General features: G+C 40.8%; 1 protein-coding gene across 1 annotated transcript in view; it reads right to left on the bottom strand.

Annotated features, from left to right (window-relative positions):
- gpc5a (glypican 5a) overlaps positions 1-14992 on the bottom strand; it is a 224608-nt gene extending 209616 nt beyond the window's left edge. The window contains exons 1-2 of the mRNA XM_033630652.2: positions 14462-14992; positions 8591-8752 (exon numbers count right to left, since the gene is read on the bottom strand). Coding sequence (XP_033486543.2) covers positions 8591-8752; positions 14462-14612 — 313 coding nt within the window. The 5' untranslated portion in view covers positions 14613-14992. The remainder of the gene's footprint in view (positions 1-8590; positions 8753-14461) is intronic.
- Positions 14993-18528: the final 3536 nt, after the last annotated feature.

Genomic DNA, 18528 nt, shown 5'->3' with positions numbered 1-18528 from the left:
TCTGCCGTTGTGAGCATTTATACTTGTGTGGTGATGTGTCTGTGTCACAACCCACTAGTGTTTTGGAGGTGTAACTGCGATGTGTCTGTGTCACAATGCAGTTACACCTCCAAAACACTAGTGGGCAGAGGGGTTTCTGTGAAGTGCTGTAAAGTTTAGTTGACTCAAAACACACACAAATCACACATTAAGCATGGCTTAATAGAGACAGTTTCAAACACAAGTACACAAATCAGCTTCACTAAAAGTCGCAGCATTCACAGACAAACACTTGTCTTTATTTGGACACAATTTCCCCACTAATACAACATGCTAATGTTGTTAGCACATGCCTATGGCATTTTACATTGTATAAATTAGCCTAGTGGCTAGCGGACCTTTCCTCTTCTCATGTGAAACCGAGGACACAGCAACATTTAACAAAGATAATGTTACAAAATTTGGCTCCATTACAACTCACTGACAAAACAACTGTCTTCTACTAAACATGTTTTCCAAACAAATATAACATGCTAATGTTATTAGCACAAGCCTATTGCATTTTGCATGGTATAAATTAGCATAGCAACAAGCTGAGATTTCCTCTGCTCATACGACACCAGGATAAATCCCGAAGTATAAATCCCTGAAGGATAAAGTATGCATGGAGCTAAACAGGAGACGGTTATCTTAACTTAGCATGAATGTGGAAACAGCCAGACTGGCTCTGTTCAAAGATAAAACAAAATATGCTCTCAAACACCTCTAAATATCACAAATGAATTCAATTCAATTCAATTTTATTTATAAAGCCCAATATCACAAATCACAATTTGCCTCACAGGGCTTTACAGCATACGACATCCCTCTGTCCTTAGGAATGAAGTCATTGTCTCTCGTGTTTATTCCATAAACAGGAATGTAAAAATGACTGGTTCCCTCTCTGAAAGACTACAGGAAGTCAGTGCACACAGAGTGAAATACTTACAGCACTTAACTCCCTGTAAAACCCAGTAAAAGTTTCCATGGAGATTGTTTGTTTGCTTGGACTCACGCCTGTGATGCCTGTTATTGTCTCACAAAGTTGGCTCATAGTTAGATCTCGAAAAAATGGCAAAGAAGACAAGAAAATCATATTGGTCAGAGGAGGAAAAAATTATAAGGAGGAATACAATCACAGAAAGCAAATACTACAAAGTAATATTGTACCTTAAGTTTTATTTTACTTTGCTTTGGTTGCTAAGGTCTTTTGTGCAACAGTCTAAGGATTCCTTAAGTATAAGGCAGAGACAAGGAGAAAACCATAGAAACCTTAGACATAGGGCCGTTTCATAGTCGACGCAAGCAACGCAAGCAACGCAAGCAACACACTTCCTTTCATAGTCAACACATTGAACGCAAGCGACGCAGGCGACAACTGAAATGCAATACATTGCTCGCGCAATAGGGGGTAGCAGAGTCACCGGTACATTCCAGCAAGCTAGTACTGCTGTAGCTAGTTAGTACTGCTATTTTATTAGAGGGCAGGGCACTAGAACTGTCATATAAATGGGGGTGTGCCCGTACGAGTTCGCAAAGTTCTTCTGTGAATAACAAAAAGTGGTTAATTTCAAGTAAATCGCTTGCATTATCAGCCCCGCTGGCAACGCATGGTATTACACGCGTCGCATATCAAAAAAATGGACAAGACATTTTGAGACGCAGGGAAGCATCATAGAGGCCAATGCGTCTCGATGCGTCCCAATGCGTTCACGTCTGCGTGCCTTTGCATCGACTATGAAACGGCCCTTAAGGGTATTTTGTGCAACTGGTTTTCTTTTGAGGAAACCTTAACTAGGACTTTGAGGAAAATCATAACTTCAGGGGTTTTGTGCTACTGGTCCCAGGCCCTCCTGAGGTGCACCAGGCTTTGAAGCCAATTTTCATAGTGGCCAAACAGCGGAATTACAACTTCTGAATCCATCACGTGATGCCATTGGGTCCAAAACTACTTTTCCCCATCGATCTACATTGAGAAAGAGACATGTGAAAATCAGTGAATCCAATTATTGAGCCTCACAACCCGGCAAACATTTGGAAAGTGTAGAAGAGCCACAAGATCAAATAATTTTATCCCCATTCAAGTAGCAGAGCACTAAACCTGATTTGAAGCAGGTAAATATTTTTGGCTTCATGCGCCACTGAGCAGCTTTCACAGAAATTAACAAGGTCCCGCCTCCAATGTTGTATCCAAGTCTTTACACACCCACAGCAATAGACACAGATAGAGTGGAATTAATGTTCCCATCATCTCATCTCCCAATGTGTCAAATGATTCTTTCAAAGTAATATTTTGGAAAATATGCTTATTTGTTTGAGCTTTAGAGGTGCTGTGGATATTGTTAGCTTTGGACAGAACAAGGCAAGCAGTTTCCCCTAGTTTTATGCTAATCTAAGCTAGCTGGCTGCTGAATTAAGCCATATATTTCACAGACAGGTATGAGAGTAGTTTCATTGCTCATCTAAGTCTGCTACAAAGTAAATATGTTTCCTAAAATAAACTTTCACTATTGCAAATGCAAATGTAAAACCATCCATGCAATGTTTAAAGTTCAAAACCCAAAACCCCCACTCTTCTTCTACAACAAAACCCTTCCCTTTTTACATCACACAAGGGAGGACACTTATTTTATTATTTACAGAAGCTGGAGTATCCTTCAGTTGTGCAGTCAGCACAAGGCAATACACTGCTTTAATAATTCCTCAAATCAAAGCAGGTCTCAGAGGAGGGCATTCCTTTGATGTGGTGATCTCAGACCGTTTTGCTAGATTTGAGCACCCCTCCTCAGATGGTCTCTCAGGCATCTCAACAGCTGATTCATAGTGGGCTCTCTTTCTGAGTTTTTATTGACTCCTGCCCCACGGGGCGCTGGGATTGCACAGGTTGGTTGCCATGGATGTAAGACAAACCTGCACAGGGCGAAAAAAGATCTCCCCTGAAGCCCCGCTCAGCAGGCTGCATATTTGTGCATTGGCAGACGACGTGCAGAAACCGCACAACCGGTGAATGAAAACATGCAGTCCTGAGAGACTTACTGACAGACCGGGAGCAAGTCGGGGGAGAAAAAAAGTTATGCACTGGAAAGCTCAAAGGCCGTCTGCTTGACAGTATGCCATCAACTTCGTCTTTATTCTTTCTATTTTCTGTCTCCCCAGTTGCTCAGCTATCTTTTGGCTGTGAAATGACTTGAAAGGCAGCAGTCAGGTTCATTTCAGGACGAGACATTCAAATGCCGAGGCACACTTCTCTGAAGAAAAGAGAAAAATGTAATGAGCCATTACTGAGCTTTGAAGCTCTACTCATAATTAACAGCTCAAGCGCTTGTTTTCACTTTATTTGTGTTACTCATTATGTTCAAGTATTGAGCGCTTTTTTCTAAATATGCCCTTGAAGATTTTTTATAACCGTGGCCCATTACGAGCAGAAAAACATCGGGTCCCCCAGGAAAAAACATTTTAAATAGCATTTTATTGGTTCGTGTTATTTCTCAGTGTCTCCTGAGTGTTTCAGACCGTTATCCATCTACATTCCTCTAATTTCTTCATCCCCTCTCTGCCTTCAGCTGCATCATATAAAGATGCCTAATTGAAGGCTTTGCACAAAACAAATGACCACATTAGCCTGCCCCCTTTTAACTCGTCCTTCTTCCTGTCTGTGGTTGTAATGCATTATACACTCTGCTTGTTCTCTGTTGTCTCTCAAATTACAGCGCAGGCTGCCAATCATTCAGGGAATAAAACTAAGGGCCTTGTTTTTCTGTCAAACCCCGACCCACCCAGCTCCTCAGAGAGAGATATTTCTTCCTGTACTCCACAAAAGTGTTTATGATGAAGCCGAACAGCGATGCTGCTGGGGGCAGCCAATCGACGTAAAAATTTTATTTCAATTTCAAAACGATCTGTGAAGTTGTTGGCCCGTTTCCACTTCCATTATAATCTGAAAACACCCAAAACAAAACTCGCAGTCACACAAGATGAATAACAAACAATTCACTCATATTAATTCAGCATCATTGAGCACTCCCTGGATAGGAAAGACGGATTAAATGCTTGACTTGTGTTTCTTTTATGTCTGCACATGAGCAGCAAACAGCTCTTTTTCCCCCCACTCTGTTAAGATCTAAGAATCTGCCAGACATTTCTGTCCCTCCGTGCTTCCCATACATATGGTGCCACAGTTAGTTTTTCTCCATGTGACAAAGGCTCTTAAAAACCTCCACGGTCAAATAGAACAATGCCACGTGGGTGGCTCTTTCTCTCTGCCTCTGGTTGTGTGTGTGTGTGTGTGTGTGTAAACAGATATTGTAGACTGTGAGTCAAAAAGTCTGCATCAACATTTGAACAAGCATTAGCTTTCACCAGCACAGATTTACTTCAATAACAAGACAAACAACACAGAGCAGGTGGAGAGGAAAAGTTATGTTTGCAGTGCGCATTTTTGTTATGTGTAATTTGATTTAAGTTATGATGAATTTAAACTACTTTTTACTAACTATGTCATAATATTTATATGTACATGATCCCATAACTTTCAGGGGAGGATTTGTTTGGATACACTGTTCCCCTGGTCGACAGCTGGTGGTGGTGATGTGTCAACAAACAAAGAAATGCGCCAACAAAGTCAGTGAAGAAGAAATCTGCTAGCAAGCAAACATGGATGTAAACAACGCCGGATTTAAAATCAGCTTTGCAAATGTTTTATGAAGAAGAAGATGCACTCATCTTACTTATTAGACCCCACTGGTACACACAGTGGGTTCTGGTGGGAAACTAAATGTAAAAATACATTTACATACAGAAAAAAATGCAGGGCACCTTTAAACAATCTATCAATCAATATAAATTTGACATTTTTTATTAACCAGTAATTGTTTAAGTCAGCTTTTAAAATTGTTTTACTGCTGGTTGAACTAAACAAGCAATCTGAAAATCCTAGCCTGGGCTATGGTAGCATTTGTCTCTATTTTATGAACTTTTAAAGACCAAATTATTCATTTAATCAAAAAAATAATCATCAGTTAATCAAATAATGAAACTAATAGTTTGCAGCCGTCTACAGAGTTTGGACTGCAATTAAATAAAGTACAAAATGCCTTAGGAACACTACATAATGACTTAATAGATGTAACATTCAGAGCAGTTACGCTGCTGCTGTGACTCCAATATGAGACCTAAATTGCTGAGCGTCTGTTGCCACTTGTATTACGCAGCCTGGATGTTGGAAGCAGCCGCCAATGTTTGTTGACTGATGAGAGCCGATGTTGACAGGGAACTCTGTTTGGTTTGGCAGGAGAGCACACTGGCTGCCATTCCACAGAGGAAACCATGTGAGTGCGGCTCATTTTGAAAACGACTACCAGCTCCTGCAGCCTCTTCTGGCTTGCCCTGTGCGAACAAAACCAGCCAGTACCAAGACTTTGACGAGAACTTTAAGGAACTTTAAGAAACAACTTAAACTGAAAAGACTTAAACCAACACTTCATATTGTCTGTGTAGTCTAAGCCGGATGTCACTTACTTTTCTGCACCATAGTCCTCCAAGGTTGTCCAAAAACTATATAAAACAGCATCAATGGTCTACACTGTTGAAGGTGCTTGACAACATGTTTCTTCATTTGAGTCAATCCAAACTGTGCTGCTGCTGTAAATACTCACTACAGCAATAAATGCATGTAACTCCGCTACAGGAAATAGTCCCCAACAAATATACTCCTTACTCCTGTTTAAAAGGAACTTCTGCTAAAAGCTAAATGTTTGAAGAAGTTACTAAATATTTGTGACCTTTTAACGATTTCAATCTTCAGCTTGGTGGCGTCCCCAGAAACGTTTTAAAGTGCTGGCCATTTGGGGAGACTGAAAATGTCAGGGTAGCACATGAAAATCAAAAGTCATAGCTTAATTTCAGATGTGATTATGCTGTTGAAGTATAAAGGCTGGTTGAAAGCTATATGGAAAGTTAAGGTATCCCATACTGAAATACTTTGGTTTCTTATTTTACAGTTATATTACTGATTGTCTGATGTGCACAGACTGGTACAGTTAACATTTTGAGGTTCATAACAGTCCTGTTTTAGCAACCGAAAGAATGAAATCGCAAATACAAGCTGCCGAAATGACTTTCCTCAGTAGGGTGGCTGGGTTCAGTCTAAGAGATAAGGTGAGGAGCTCAGACATCTGGAGGGAGCTCAGAGTAGAGATGCTGCTCCTTTGCCTCAAAAGGGGTCAGTTGAGGTGGTTCAGGTATCTGATCAGGATGCCTCCTGGGCACCTCCCGTTAGAGGTGTTCTGGGCACTTCCCACTGGTAGGAGGAATACGCTGGAGGGATTACATATCTCATCTGGCCTGTGAGCGCCTTGGGGTCCCCCAGGAGGAGCTGGAAAGCGTTGCTGGGGAGAGGGACATCTGGGGTGCTTTGCTTGGCCTGCTGCCCCCGAGACCGGGCCCTGGATGAGCTGATGAAAATGGATGGATGTATCTACACGTTAGGCAAGTGGTTCCCAACTGGTCCAGGCACAGGGTCCAGATTTCTCCTTTGTCATTAGTTCAAGGTCCACACAGTTTAATATATTCAGCATCATACTTGCGTTTAGCCACGTCATCCAGCTAGTTTGCTGTATCTGTTAAGGAGCTGTCCGTTAGTCACTCACTCTAGAGCAGGGAGCAGCACTTCAAAATAAAAGCGCTGAGTTTTTTTTACAAACTTGACACGTTTGCGAGTCACTTGCGGTCCATTCAGAATGGACTCATGACCCATCAGTTGGGAACCACTGTGTTAGGTGATTCACTTTTCTTCAAACAGGTTGGTTGTCCTTTTCCTTAAAAAGACAAATATGCACCATTAATTTGAAGGAGTAAATTACGTAAGTTTAGAGGAGACTCGTGGGGACCCATAGAACTCATTTTCATTCGGATATCTTGAGGTGAGAGTCTAGGAGACCCCTTTGAAAATGGCTATGCCAGTTGTTACCTTGCCAAAACTTAGCCCAAAATTGAGGCATTAGTCAGCCTCCTTCCCAGCAAGCTATGCTGACGTGGTTGGTAACAGTGGATGCCTGAGGTTGTCTAGTTTCACAAGATACCACTACTTTTGTGGTAGCTTAAAAATGATTGCACCACAGCCTCTTTAATACAGTAAAGTTGGCGTCCATTGGCAACAATTTTATTAGGGTGGTCACGGCCAACCCTTGAGGACACCACTGGCCATAGTCCTCCACTGTTGTCCAAAAACTATATAAAAACACATCAATTGTCTACACTGTTTCACTGGATGACGTGTTACTCTGAGGAACTACCACAAACACTGTCATGCTGCTGTAAATACTCACCATAGCATTAAATGTGTGTTAATCCGCTGCTGGAAATAGTCCCAGACAAATTTACTCAAATTTGCTAAAAACCAAAAGCTCTGAGAAGTTACAGTACATTCGTGACCATTTTAAAGATTTACATCCTCAGTTTGGGGCTGAGTTCCACAGACAGGGTAGAGAAGTCAAAACGTATTGAGAGATGAACTTTTTGGTTTTCCGTGACATTTGACGATACGAAACACAAGCCTTATCCTCTAAAAGCCACCCTGCTCTCCAACATCTTTCACAAGTCTGTTTGCAGCTATGATTTAAGCCAACAGTATTTTAAGATGGCATGCTTCATAAACGTCATCATAAACGCTGAGTATTTTAGTTCACCTTCAGAGCCCGAGTAGACACAAACATCTGACAAACACAAACAGGGCATTGCCCCTGCAAACCTCAACTAAAACACTGTGATCACGCTGAGACTCTCCTATAAATCTTTTGAGTTTAGGGGGGAGGATAACAGCACGTCTTTAAACCCAGAGACATCGTTAAAGAGAATTGGCTTAATGATATGTCTGAGACTGTACATTCGAGTCATAAGCTCTGTATTTGTTGCCCACTCGTTTCAGCCGTCATATGACAGCCATCAGCTGTAGTGGGAGAAGCATCCCACGCTGGGCAGGGAGACGCACAGACAGAGGCAAGCTGTTGCCTGTAAGTTAGCTGTCAGTCACTGGTGAATGAAGGTACGGAGAGGAACGGGAAACAATGACAGAAAAGGTTGGAAACAGCCTGTTTCCGATGTGTCTATGATGAGATAACTGCATTCCAGTGCTCTAAATATGAGGATCTGATATTCTTATCAGGATACTGACTAGCAGGACACCTTGCACAGGAAGAGAAACTATTAGTAAAAGCTCCAGTACACATCCCTGACAGGCATTCACCCTTACAGACGGCCTCCTGAGTCTCCAACAGGAACAGCCAACCTATCTAATCTCAAGATCAGAGTGTAGCGGTGGATCTGGAAGGAGGACAGACCCTCCTCTGTTTGCTCTGAAGTGGAGCCTCACTGCACGCACACACACTCACAGTGACTCATCCACTGTTTTTACAACACCCACACAAACCCTAACTCCTAAATGTGTACTCAGACTGGGAAACACACACAAACAGCTACACACATACAATTATCCACGTAAACATTTGCACTCTAATCTCAGAACGCGTTTATGAAGTTTAACCTTTACAACACACAAAGCCAGTTAACTCTTTACCTTGAAAAGCAGCCACATTGCGCGAGATGAGGAACTTGAGGCTGGAGCTGGACGTCTGGAGGAGGTTCTGGATGTCTCTCCGGGCCGCCACCTGGTACTTCTCCTCCATCTTTTTGGTGCAGCAGGTCAGGTTCTTGGACATGCACACCTGAAGGTCTGAACCTGAGAGTCAATGAGATTAAATGTTAGAATCTTAAAACATTACGGACCGAGGGCCAGGATTGTCAACAGTTGTTGATTATTTTCTCCTCTAATCAATTAGTTTGGTCTAAAAAATGTCAGGAAATGGTGAAAAATGTCAGACACTGTCTCCCAAAGCCCAGCCTGACCTCCTCAAATGTCTTATTTTGTCCACACCTTAAAAATATTTGATTTACTGTCACAAAGGAGTAAAGAAACCAGAAAATATTCACATTCAATCAGCTGGAATTAGAGAATTTTGATGTTTTTTTTCCTGAAATATTATTTTAACCAATTAATTAATTATTAGTTAGCCACTAATTTAATAGTATTCAGTTCACTGATTAATACTCCATGCTCTGATTTTCTAATCTGATTGGATGGAAAGGACATACCTGTCTTTCCTCTTTTTGTTCAACGCAAGAGAAATATTAACCCATGATAATCTTAGAAAACAGAAAATAACGTGGTGGTGCAGTGGTTAGCATTGTCACCTCACAGCAAGAGGGTCCTTGCTTTGAACCCTCTTGCCCAGGGTTCAAACCTCGGGATGGGGGAGCCCTTATGTGTACTAAGTTTGCATGTTCTCCAGGTACTCAAGTTTCCTCCAACAGTCCAGAGACAGGTTAGGTTAATTGGTGACTCTAAATTGGCTGTAGGTGTGAATGTGAGTGTGAATGGCTGTCTGTCTCTATGTGTCAGCCCTGTGATAGTCTGGTGACCTGTCCAGGGTGTACCTCGCCTCTCGCCTAATGTCAGCTGGGATAGGCTCCAGCACACCCGTGACTTCTAACAGGATAAGCAGATACGGAAAATGAATGAATTAAGTTGCATCAATAGTCAAATGTAACTGATAATAAATGTTTGGTTTACCTTAAATAAATTAAAGGGGGACAACACCTAAACTAAGAAATCCAATATGTTTAATCTATGGCCTAAAAAAGTTCATGTGAAATGAGCTACTCTCTCTAAAGGCCAGAAACCAGAGAAGTCTCAAACTTGGGATGTCAATAAGTATAAAGTCTGGAGCTGCTCCACAGAGAACGGATGTGCGACTCATTTTGTGGACCCACACAATGTTTGTTTTCTTTTTTTATACCCAAAATGACCTTTATTCTATTGTAGTGTTCCCAGCTGTGAAACAGAAGTGTACCCATATACTCCTAACATTCCCCTGAGGACTCTAAATGTCATCTATAACAGTGGATCCCAAATGGTGGGTCGCAGGCCCATTCTGAATGGACCACAAGTGACTCACAAACATGTCAAGTTTGTAAAAAACAAAAACAAAAAAAAACTTTACTTTTAAGTACAGTAAATTCCAGCACAGAGCTTTTATTTTGAAGTGCCATTTTCTGTTGTAAAGTGAGTGACTAACGGACAGCTATTTGATAGAGACAGCATACTAGCTTAACAACATGGCCAAACACAAGTATGACACTGAATTTATTAAACTGTGTGGCCTCAAACTGATGGCTAAGGAGAAATCTGGACCCTGTGGCTGGACCAGTTGGGAACCACTGATCTGTAATATCTTTTCAAATTCTACTCTACTGAGCAGTTCTGGACTTCATACCATATAGCATCACAAATTTGAGTTTTAGCACTCTTGTTTTTTGCTTTTGGAAAGAGTTGTTCATGTTTACAGTTCACAAATATTGTTGGACTGTCTCAGACCATAGGAAGAACATGTACAAATTTTGAAAATGGCCGCATTTCCCCTTTAAGGAAAGACACTTACAGTATCATTTATGGCTACCATCTTTGTTATCTTCAGAAACATGGGAAATGGGTTAAACGTTGTGCTGTGCAGGAAACATAATAGTCCAAATCTTTTGGATTTTGGAAATACTTTGAGAACAAGCACATGGTGTTACAAGGCCAATTTTTGTTTCTCCTGAACATCAGCAGGTATTTATTTTTCAGAAAAAGGAATGCTTACTTCTGTGACCTGAATGTAATACGTGGCAGGCATAAACTGGGGCTGGGGATTTGCATGCTCTCTTTTGGGTGCTCCACTTTCGTTTACACATTCCACAGCACAGGCAAGTCAGGTGGATCTGACACCTTAAACTGCCCGAAGGTGAGTATGAGTAAGTGAGTGCGTCTAACTATCTTCTGTATGATAAACTGACTGACAAGCTGCTTCTTTTAGCAGCATTCATCAGCAAGAGAACAAGACTAAGAGTGTGAAGTCATGCAGTGTGTCCAATGGAAGTATTTCACTAAGGACCATGAAAGCTAACTTGTTGGTGGCACAAGAGGACAAGTCACAGGATTATCATTAGGGCTGGGTATATTGTTTAAAAAATTATAATACCAGTAGCCTTAAAGTGATGCTGATACCAACAGAGTACTTCCTTGGACTTCATTTGATACACATCATGTGAAAAGAAGGCATATAGCACAACCATACTTTCAAATGTTTTGGTGACATCTCCGCAGGTTGAACTGCAAACTCCACCAGACCACAGACTGTATGGGTTGTAACTGGTAGTGGGCCGATCATGTGGCATTAAATCGAAGAACACTTGCAGTGTTTGGCTGCAAGAAAACCCTTACAAATGGTCATTATTTCTAGACCCCAGTACAAAAAGGATCGAATCCAGGTATCGTTTGACTGGAGAAGTTTAGATACTACGTCGTACTGCGTTATTTCAGTCGAAACCTTAAAAAGTGATGAGTAAGGATAAGCAGTATCTATTTTTTCATATGGTCATACTGTCCTGAAATTTCTTCAGGGAACACAGCATGACTGTATCAGTGTGTGACGCTACTTCAATCACCCCAATCATTATAGTCAATCTGGGGTAGGGTTGGACGATATCTCCTGAAAATTACATCACGATATTTTTATATCTCAATATATCTCTCTGTCTCTGTCTCTCTTTCTGTCTCATTGTGTCATACGGATTACTGTTAATTTATTATGTTGATCTGTTCTGTACAACATCTATTGCACGTCTGTCCGTCCTGGAAGAGGGATCCCTCCTCAGTTGCTCTTCCTGAGGTTTCTACCGTTTTTTCCCCGTTAAAGGGGTTTTTTGGGGGAGTTTTTCCTAATCCGCTGCGAGGGTCATAAGGACAGAGGGATGTCGTATGCTGTAAAGCCTTGTGAGGCAAATTGTGATTTGTGATATTGGGCTTTATAAATAAAATTGATTGATTGAATTGATTGATTGATACACGATACGTATCTCGGTATTTTGAATCTGCTCCAAAGCACTTCATCAATGCTCGGACTCGGAGACACAATCCAACACAACAGTTGTGGGAATGACTTCTTTGTTGTTGTTGTTGTTGTTGCTTTGTTTTTCCAAAAATATTACAACAATGAGATTTTTGGTCAATAATCATCAATAATGTTACTTTATTACCAATTTTATTTTATCATTTATTTATTTTTTCTTATGTTACTTTATTCCTTACCTCGTTGACTTTCTTTTCTGCTGCTAATTTCTCTATATTTGCCTGTAAAGTCTAAATCTAAGACGATATGTTGATATATCTTGATAACGATATATATCTTCATATTGCCCAGCCCTAGTCTGGGGACCATGAACGTCTGAACAAGATTTACTGACAATCTATGTGGATGTATTTCACCCAACAGACACACAAAAAGCAAAAATAAACTAAGTACAATGTGCATAAAAAGCCCATGATGGCAAATCTGAGGCCTACTCTTTAAAAACATTAGTTGATCAAGACATTGTTCTTGATTGTGTGACACATCTGCAATTGATTCTGGCTATACAAATCATTTTAAAACAATAATGATATCCCTAAACATAAGGTAAGGGCTCATACAACAGTTGTGTATTTGAAGCAAATGCTTTAGTGGAGCAAGAAAACCAAAACACACAGATCCTCAAAGGAGATCGGACTCAAAAGCATTATCGCCTCACCAAGTGATGTCTCAGGTTTTCCACTATGAACAAATGTAAGCAATCTGCACCCATAGGGGACAATCAAAACATCTTAAAAAGAGACCCAAAACATGGATAAAAAAAAGCCTCTCTGACATGCCTAGGCAGAGTGTGCCGAGCTGTTGCCAGAGACACTATCAGCTCCCGAGAAGAGTGAGGAGGGAGCAGAGCAGGCGATGGCACACGTGGAGGAATTTAAACTCTCCCAGATAAGACAGCTTGAAAGAGCCCGAGGTCTTGCTTCTTCTTCTTCTTCTTTTTTTTTTTTAAAAAAAACCTAAATGTTTTCCAGAGCTATTTCCACAAAAAGCAGCTTTTGTAGAGCGAGGTGATAGACTTCTGACTCTGCTGTGTTCTGACCTACACTGAAGGCTGTTTGGCAACTTTTATTAGAAAACATGGAGACAGCTTTCTCTCAAATTCCTGGAATTTCTGAGTGTTATTTTTCAAAAGCCCACATTCAATTATAGATAACTTCTAACCAGGATCGCCTATACCTCTGGTTATCTCCCACTACGCTATCTGATGTTTTTATGTGAATTAATCTGAATCCATCAAGGAAAATATTTACGTCTCACCAGTCTCGACATGCATTTGGACTTGGAGGTTAGCGAGAGGTTGCCAGAGAGGTCAGCGGAGGTGCAGTTATAAACAGTAGCAGGTGTTTTTACAGGGCGGCCGAATCAGGAGCTTATCGTCACCCACTGCACACAATTTATCTCGGAGAAAGTGCTTTTCGGCTAAGAAATAGAGCAGCGATTTAAAACCACACTGGCTCATTTGAGGGGCTCAGGAGTGGCGATGGCATTATGAGGGTTATTTAGAGGTTTAGGAGGCATTTGAGGGTTTTCTGTCAATGTAATCAGATTCCTCACAGAGGCAAAGGGGGTAGTGAAGTTTGTAGGGAGCAGTTTGTGGCAGGATGGTCGTCAACACCATTTACACCAAGATTTACTTTTCCAAGAGTAGCAGCAGCAGGAAACTGCCCGGTCAATGAAAGCCAACATGAAATACCCACACCCAGAATTCAACCCAAAATCTTTCAGTGGGTGGTGTCCAGAAAGTTTAAGGAAACTCAGTTTACCTCACTTGGCAAAAAGTAGCTCCTGTTTATCCCTGCAAGCCACTTATCAGCAGCTACACTGTATTATACAGCATATTCTAAACTAGCCCATATAATACAGTGACGTAAACAATAAGTGATACCTTTAAGTGGCTGTTCTGTTGTGCAAACACTTGGTAAATCTATCCCCAAACATACTCCTGTTGCTAAGCATTAAGTGCCTGAGGATGGGTTGAACATTATCAGGATTATTTTAAATATTCTAACATTTATGATGAACCTGACACACTGCCAAACATGAATTAAAGTGGATTAATGAAGAACGTCTGCAGCATTTCCTCCAAACATGTTGATTTCACAGAGAGGCACATTTAAACAGATTAAAGCTCTCATGTTCTGCTGTCTATATTATTACCATGACTGCACACACGCCACTGAAATGTGTTTAAAAAGGTGTGTTCTGTAACTACAAAGAGAGCTTCAAGAAGCCAGAAAATGACAGGTTAAAAGGCAACAGTGGAGTCAGAGAGATCAACAGGAAGGTGATGGTTGGCATGTTGATGCTTTGGTTGTTATGGAGAAAAATGTGCCAGTGATTTAAAGAAATGTGATATAACTGACTTATGTATGAGGATTCAGCTGTATGAAACTAAATAGACATTAACACACACTGCTGCTGAAGCTTTACCCTCAACATACCTGGTCTGGGGCTCAGAGGCAATAATTGATTTGGTCCAATTTGCCTGAGTTGGAAAACTTTGCGCACTTCGTCGCATTTGTTTGGACTCCCAAACGTGAATCCAGAGCAACACGCCAGGAAGAAAACGTACTTGGTCCACAGCACACCCATTTTAATGAAACCCGGGGTTAAAAATACTCCACTTATAAAAATGTAAAAGAGGCTGGTTTGTAAGTTGAGGTTTCTTCTGAACCTTTAGTCCACTCAGGTGAGTCCCGTCCACATCTCAGGGTTTTTAGGATTCAGCGTCGGTCATGTGGCGTGTGTGTGTCACGTCGAGGAAACGCTTCAGATCATCTCGGTCCACGCACGCGGAGGGAAAGTTGCAGCGGTGTGACGAGTCTGTTTGAAAGCGGCATGTTGTCCATGTTGGCTGGACCGGCGGCAGAGGCGGTACCGTAACGTTACCTGAACACCACTGCTGGATACACAGCCGAGCTGCGGCCTGACAGCGCCATCTAGTGGACCGGACCCGACTTCAGTTTATCACCCGATTTTATTTAATTATTTATTTTTTTGTTGTGAGGGGTTTTTTTGTTTTGGTTTTTGGACAATTAGACTGAGATTATTCTGTAAAACACACGCCTATATAAATGATTTTATTTTTATTTAGATTTCAATTATTTAGATCAATGATAATAATAATTGATTCTGATAAATAATGGTTTGTAGCTAATATGTATTTTTATGGGGTTTATTCACGGGTGGTTCGGCACAAGGCATTTCAATGTCCTTTATGGAAACCTGGGCCAAACAAAGTGAAGATAATTAAATGCCACCTGACTAACTCTATGACGTTTTATATAGGCTAACTTTTTTTTTTAAAACTCTGTAACATATAGCCTAATATATAACTTTTTTTTCATCACATCTTATTTTTTATAACTCTATATTTATAATTGATTTTTATTTTATCATCCTATTGCGCTGATTTTTAATAATTCTCACCCTATTATTTAATCTTTTTTTAATTTGTTCTCTGTAGTGTCTGAGTATCCTGACAGGCACTATATCCACAAACACATTTAAATTATTTGCTTAGTGACAACCACAAGCCTCTTAAAGCATGTCCATGTATCATTTTATTTAATTTAGTAAGACAGATGGTTCAAAAATAGGAGTTTGTCTCGTTTTTATGTCTAAAAATGTGGAATTATTGTTCTCCCTCAATTTATCCCAGCAAACTTTGAGAAGAGCTTGCACCAAGACTGACATAATTTAGGAGCTGTTTTGATTTTATACAGACTTAAAACACATTTTTCCCCCCACAGGAATAGATTTTGACCAAATTCAGATACACAGGATGAATCCTTTATTACTGTAGCTAAAGTGCAAGATTTATATACCATAATTGTTTTTCCTGACACTTATTTACTGTCTATTATTTATAAGTGTGAGGTTCAGTATATGGAGGATGTGGTTTTATCAGGTGGCACCTTACAGATGTAGCATCCCCTAATTTCATTGTTTTCCAAAAGTACAATGACAACGAAAAGCTGTTCTGATTTATACACACACACACACAATAAGGAAAAAGCTGCACCACTGCTCAAACACTGACCAAATTAGTTTTAAAAAAGCCATTTCAATTGTCTGCTATAATATGCAAAATGAATGATTGACTGCTTTAATAAGTTCCCTCAGCATGGCCCTGTATTGCTCTTGAATGTCAACTTCTGTTGTTCATTGCAGACTACACTATTGCTTAAATGTATAACATAAACCCAACTGGAAAACATGAATTCATTGTGGTGGCAAAGATGCTCAACATGACAACCATAACATTAGTAAATTGTTTAATCAGGATGTCTAAGTGTGGAGAATCAAAAGATACTGGATGTAAAGCAGCCTTGTTTACCAAAGCAGTTTACATCACGTTGTTCCCCTTTCCCGACTTATTTTAACCAGTGTGTCGTAGGTGTGACATTACAAGGTACAAACATGATTTAAAACCTTTTCAAAAGCTTTCATTTAAAATCCAACTGAGACATAGGTCAACTTCAGGGTGAAAACTAGTGTTAACACTTATGTTAATGCCTGTAAAATAATAAATGAAATTTGCATTGAACCATCCAGGGAAGAGTATAGAAAATTTAATGTATTTTAAGCAACATTACAGTTAACCAATTTAAAACACAACTATCACAAATGTAACAGATCAAAATGGTCAGAACATTAAAGCACATGCAGCAGTTTTTTTAAATCATCAGTCGGGTCATCATCCAGGTCAACTCCATCTCCTCGTTCCTATACAGGCCGGGACAAGTGCAATACCTCGATGTACACAGCATTGCAACTAATCCCCACCTACACAGGAAGGGACATCTCCAAATATTCAAAACATTATACACATCCACGTATGTGAAAATACCCACCATGTGGCAAATGGCAATCTTTGTGAAAAGCAAACCCACTTGGTAGAACAGCTCATCAACCTAGTCAGTTTTGCATGGATTTGCACAGCGAACATCAGTTAAAGCTGAATGCAAACCAGCAAAACTGACCGAGTGATGATCAACAGATTTTCCATGATTATAAACCCTTAAACTTCACATAGATGCAGTTAGTTAGAAGTACTTCAAGTGCTTACATTGCAGTAGATAGGAGAAAAACACTACCTGCACTATAAGCACTTTAGTACTGCTGAAACTCAGTCACTTGACGAGAACTGGCAAATACTCCTGGTTTTTAAACACAGCGTTATATGTGGCATTATGCAAACAGATTGTGTTTGATGCGACACCCCCAAAACCAAAAGTCTAAACAGGTGGAGAGCAAGCAGGCCACCATCAGTTTTGCATAGATTTGCACAACTCATCTATTCTTGTAGTGCAACTATGCAAAACTAGCAGAGAACTGCAAGATAATTGAGCCCAATTAGAAATTAAGAAAATGGTCTGGTGGCGCATATCACAGCCCCTTATGCCAGAAGGAGCACTTAGGGCAGTAGGTGCTAGTCTATTTCACTATCTGCACTAGATGCACCTTAGCACAAAGACAGTACGTCACATGACATGTTAACATCAAAGATTCTGCACATCAGTGTCAGGGTATTGCTGTAAGTGCCTCCACTGCAGTAGGTATGACATAGTACTACCTGCACTGTAAGCACTTTGACAATACACAGACTGATAACAGCTTCGCTGCCCTGTGGCCCCATGGGGAAGATGGTCACTCTGGTCCAGGTTGCAATGTGGGTTGAGATCCTGCACTTCATGGTGAATCTGTAAATTAAAAAATGACACATAGGAGAGATTATTATGATAGCGGAGATGACTTTTAGGCATTGCAATAAGTTACATAGGCAGGTTAGTGTGTGTGCGCACGTGTAGGCAGTTTATTGTGATTAAATCAATCTAAAAACGTGGAGATTGTTTTTCATCACTATCTGAAATATGCACCACTATCACTAGGCAGACGGTGATTGAAGGAGTTAGCTGTTGAGACACAAGATGTTATGATTTATCGCAGCAGCACGAGGTCACTGAAAACATGAATGAGCAGCGCAGCCTGCGGCCCGCGTTCCCTGCGACACGGGCGCGCCTGCGCAGGGAGCGGTGTTGTTCACCCCTCCCCCACCCGTCTTTAACATGGCGCCTCGAAGTGCGCCAACCTTAGCACAAATGACTTTAAACCAGCCAAGCTAAACGCAAACGTAGCACTGCACACTGAAATTCAGCAACCGCGTGTTGTTTTGTTTAGAGGAAACACCGTGGCTTGCGGTTTCGGACCTCCTAGAAAACACGGCTACCGTCCATGTAGGAGCAGAGGCTAGCAGCTAGCAGCAAACAGCAGCCGTGCGCTGGCTTGGGCAGGTAGCTTAGCTGCTGTTAGCTTTATGAAAACATGGCAAACCGTGATAACACCACTACAGTTACATTTACAACCACTTTGGATACGGCTGGGGAGCAGTTGTGGTGTTTTTAGCACAGCCGTTGACTCATTTTTAGCTTTGGCTAGCAAGCTAATAAAATTAAGAGTTTGACGACACTGATTAGCCAACAACAAACGAGCACACGTTTTTAAA

Source organism: Epinephelus lanceolatus, chromosome 2 (assembly GCF_041903045.1).
Source record: "Epinephelus lanceolatus isolate andai-2023 chromosome 2, ASM4190304v1, whole genome shotgun sequence".
NCBI lineage: Eukaryota > Metazoa > Chordata > Actinopteri > Perciformes > Serranidae > Epinephelus > Epinephelus lanceolatus.
This window is presented reverse-complemented; position numbering and strand designations above follow the sequence as displayed.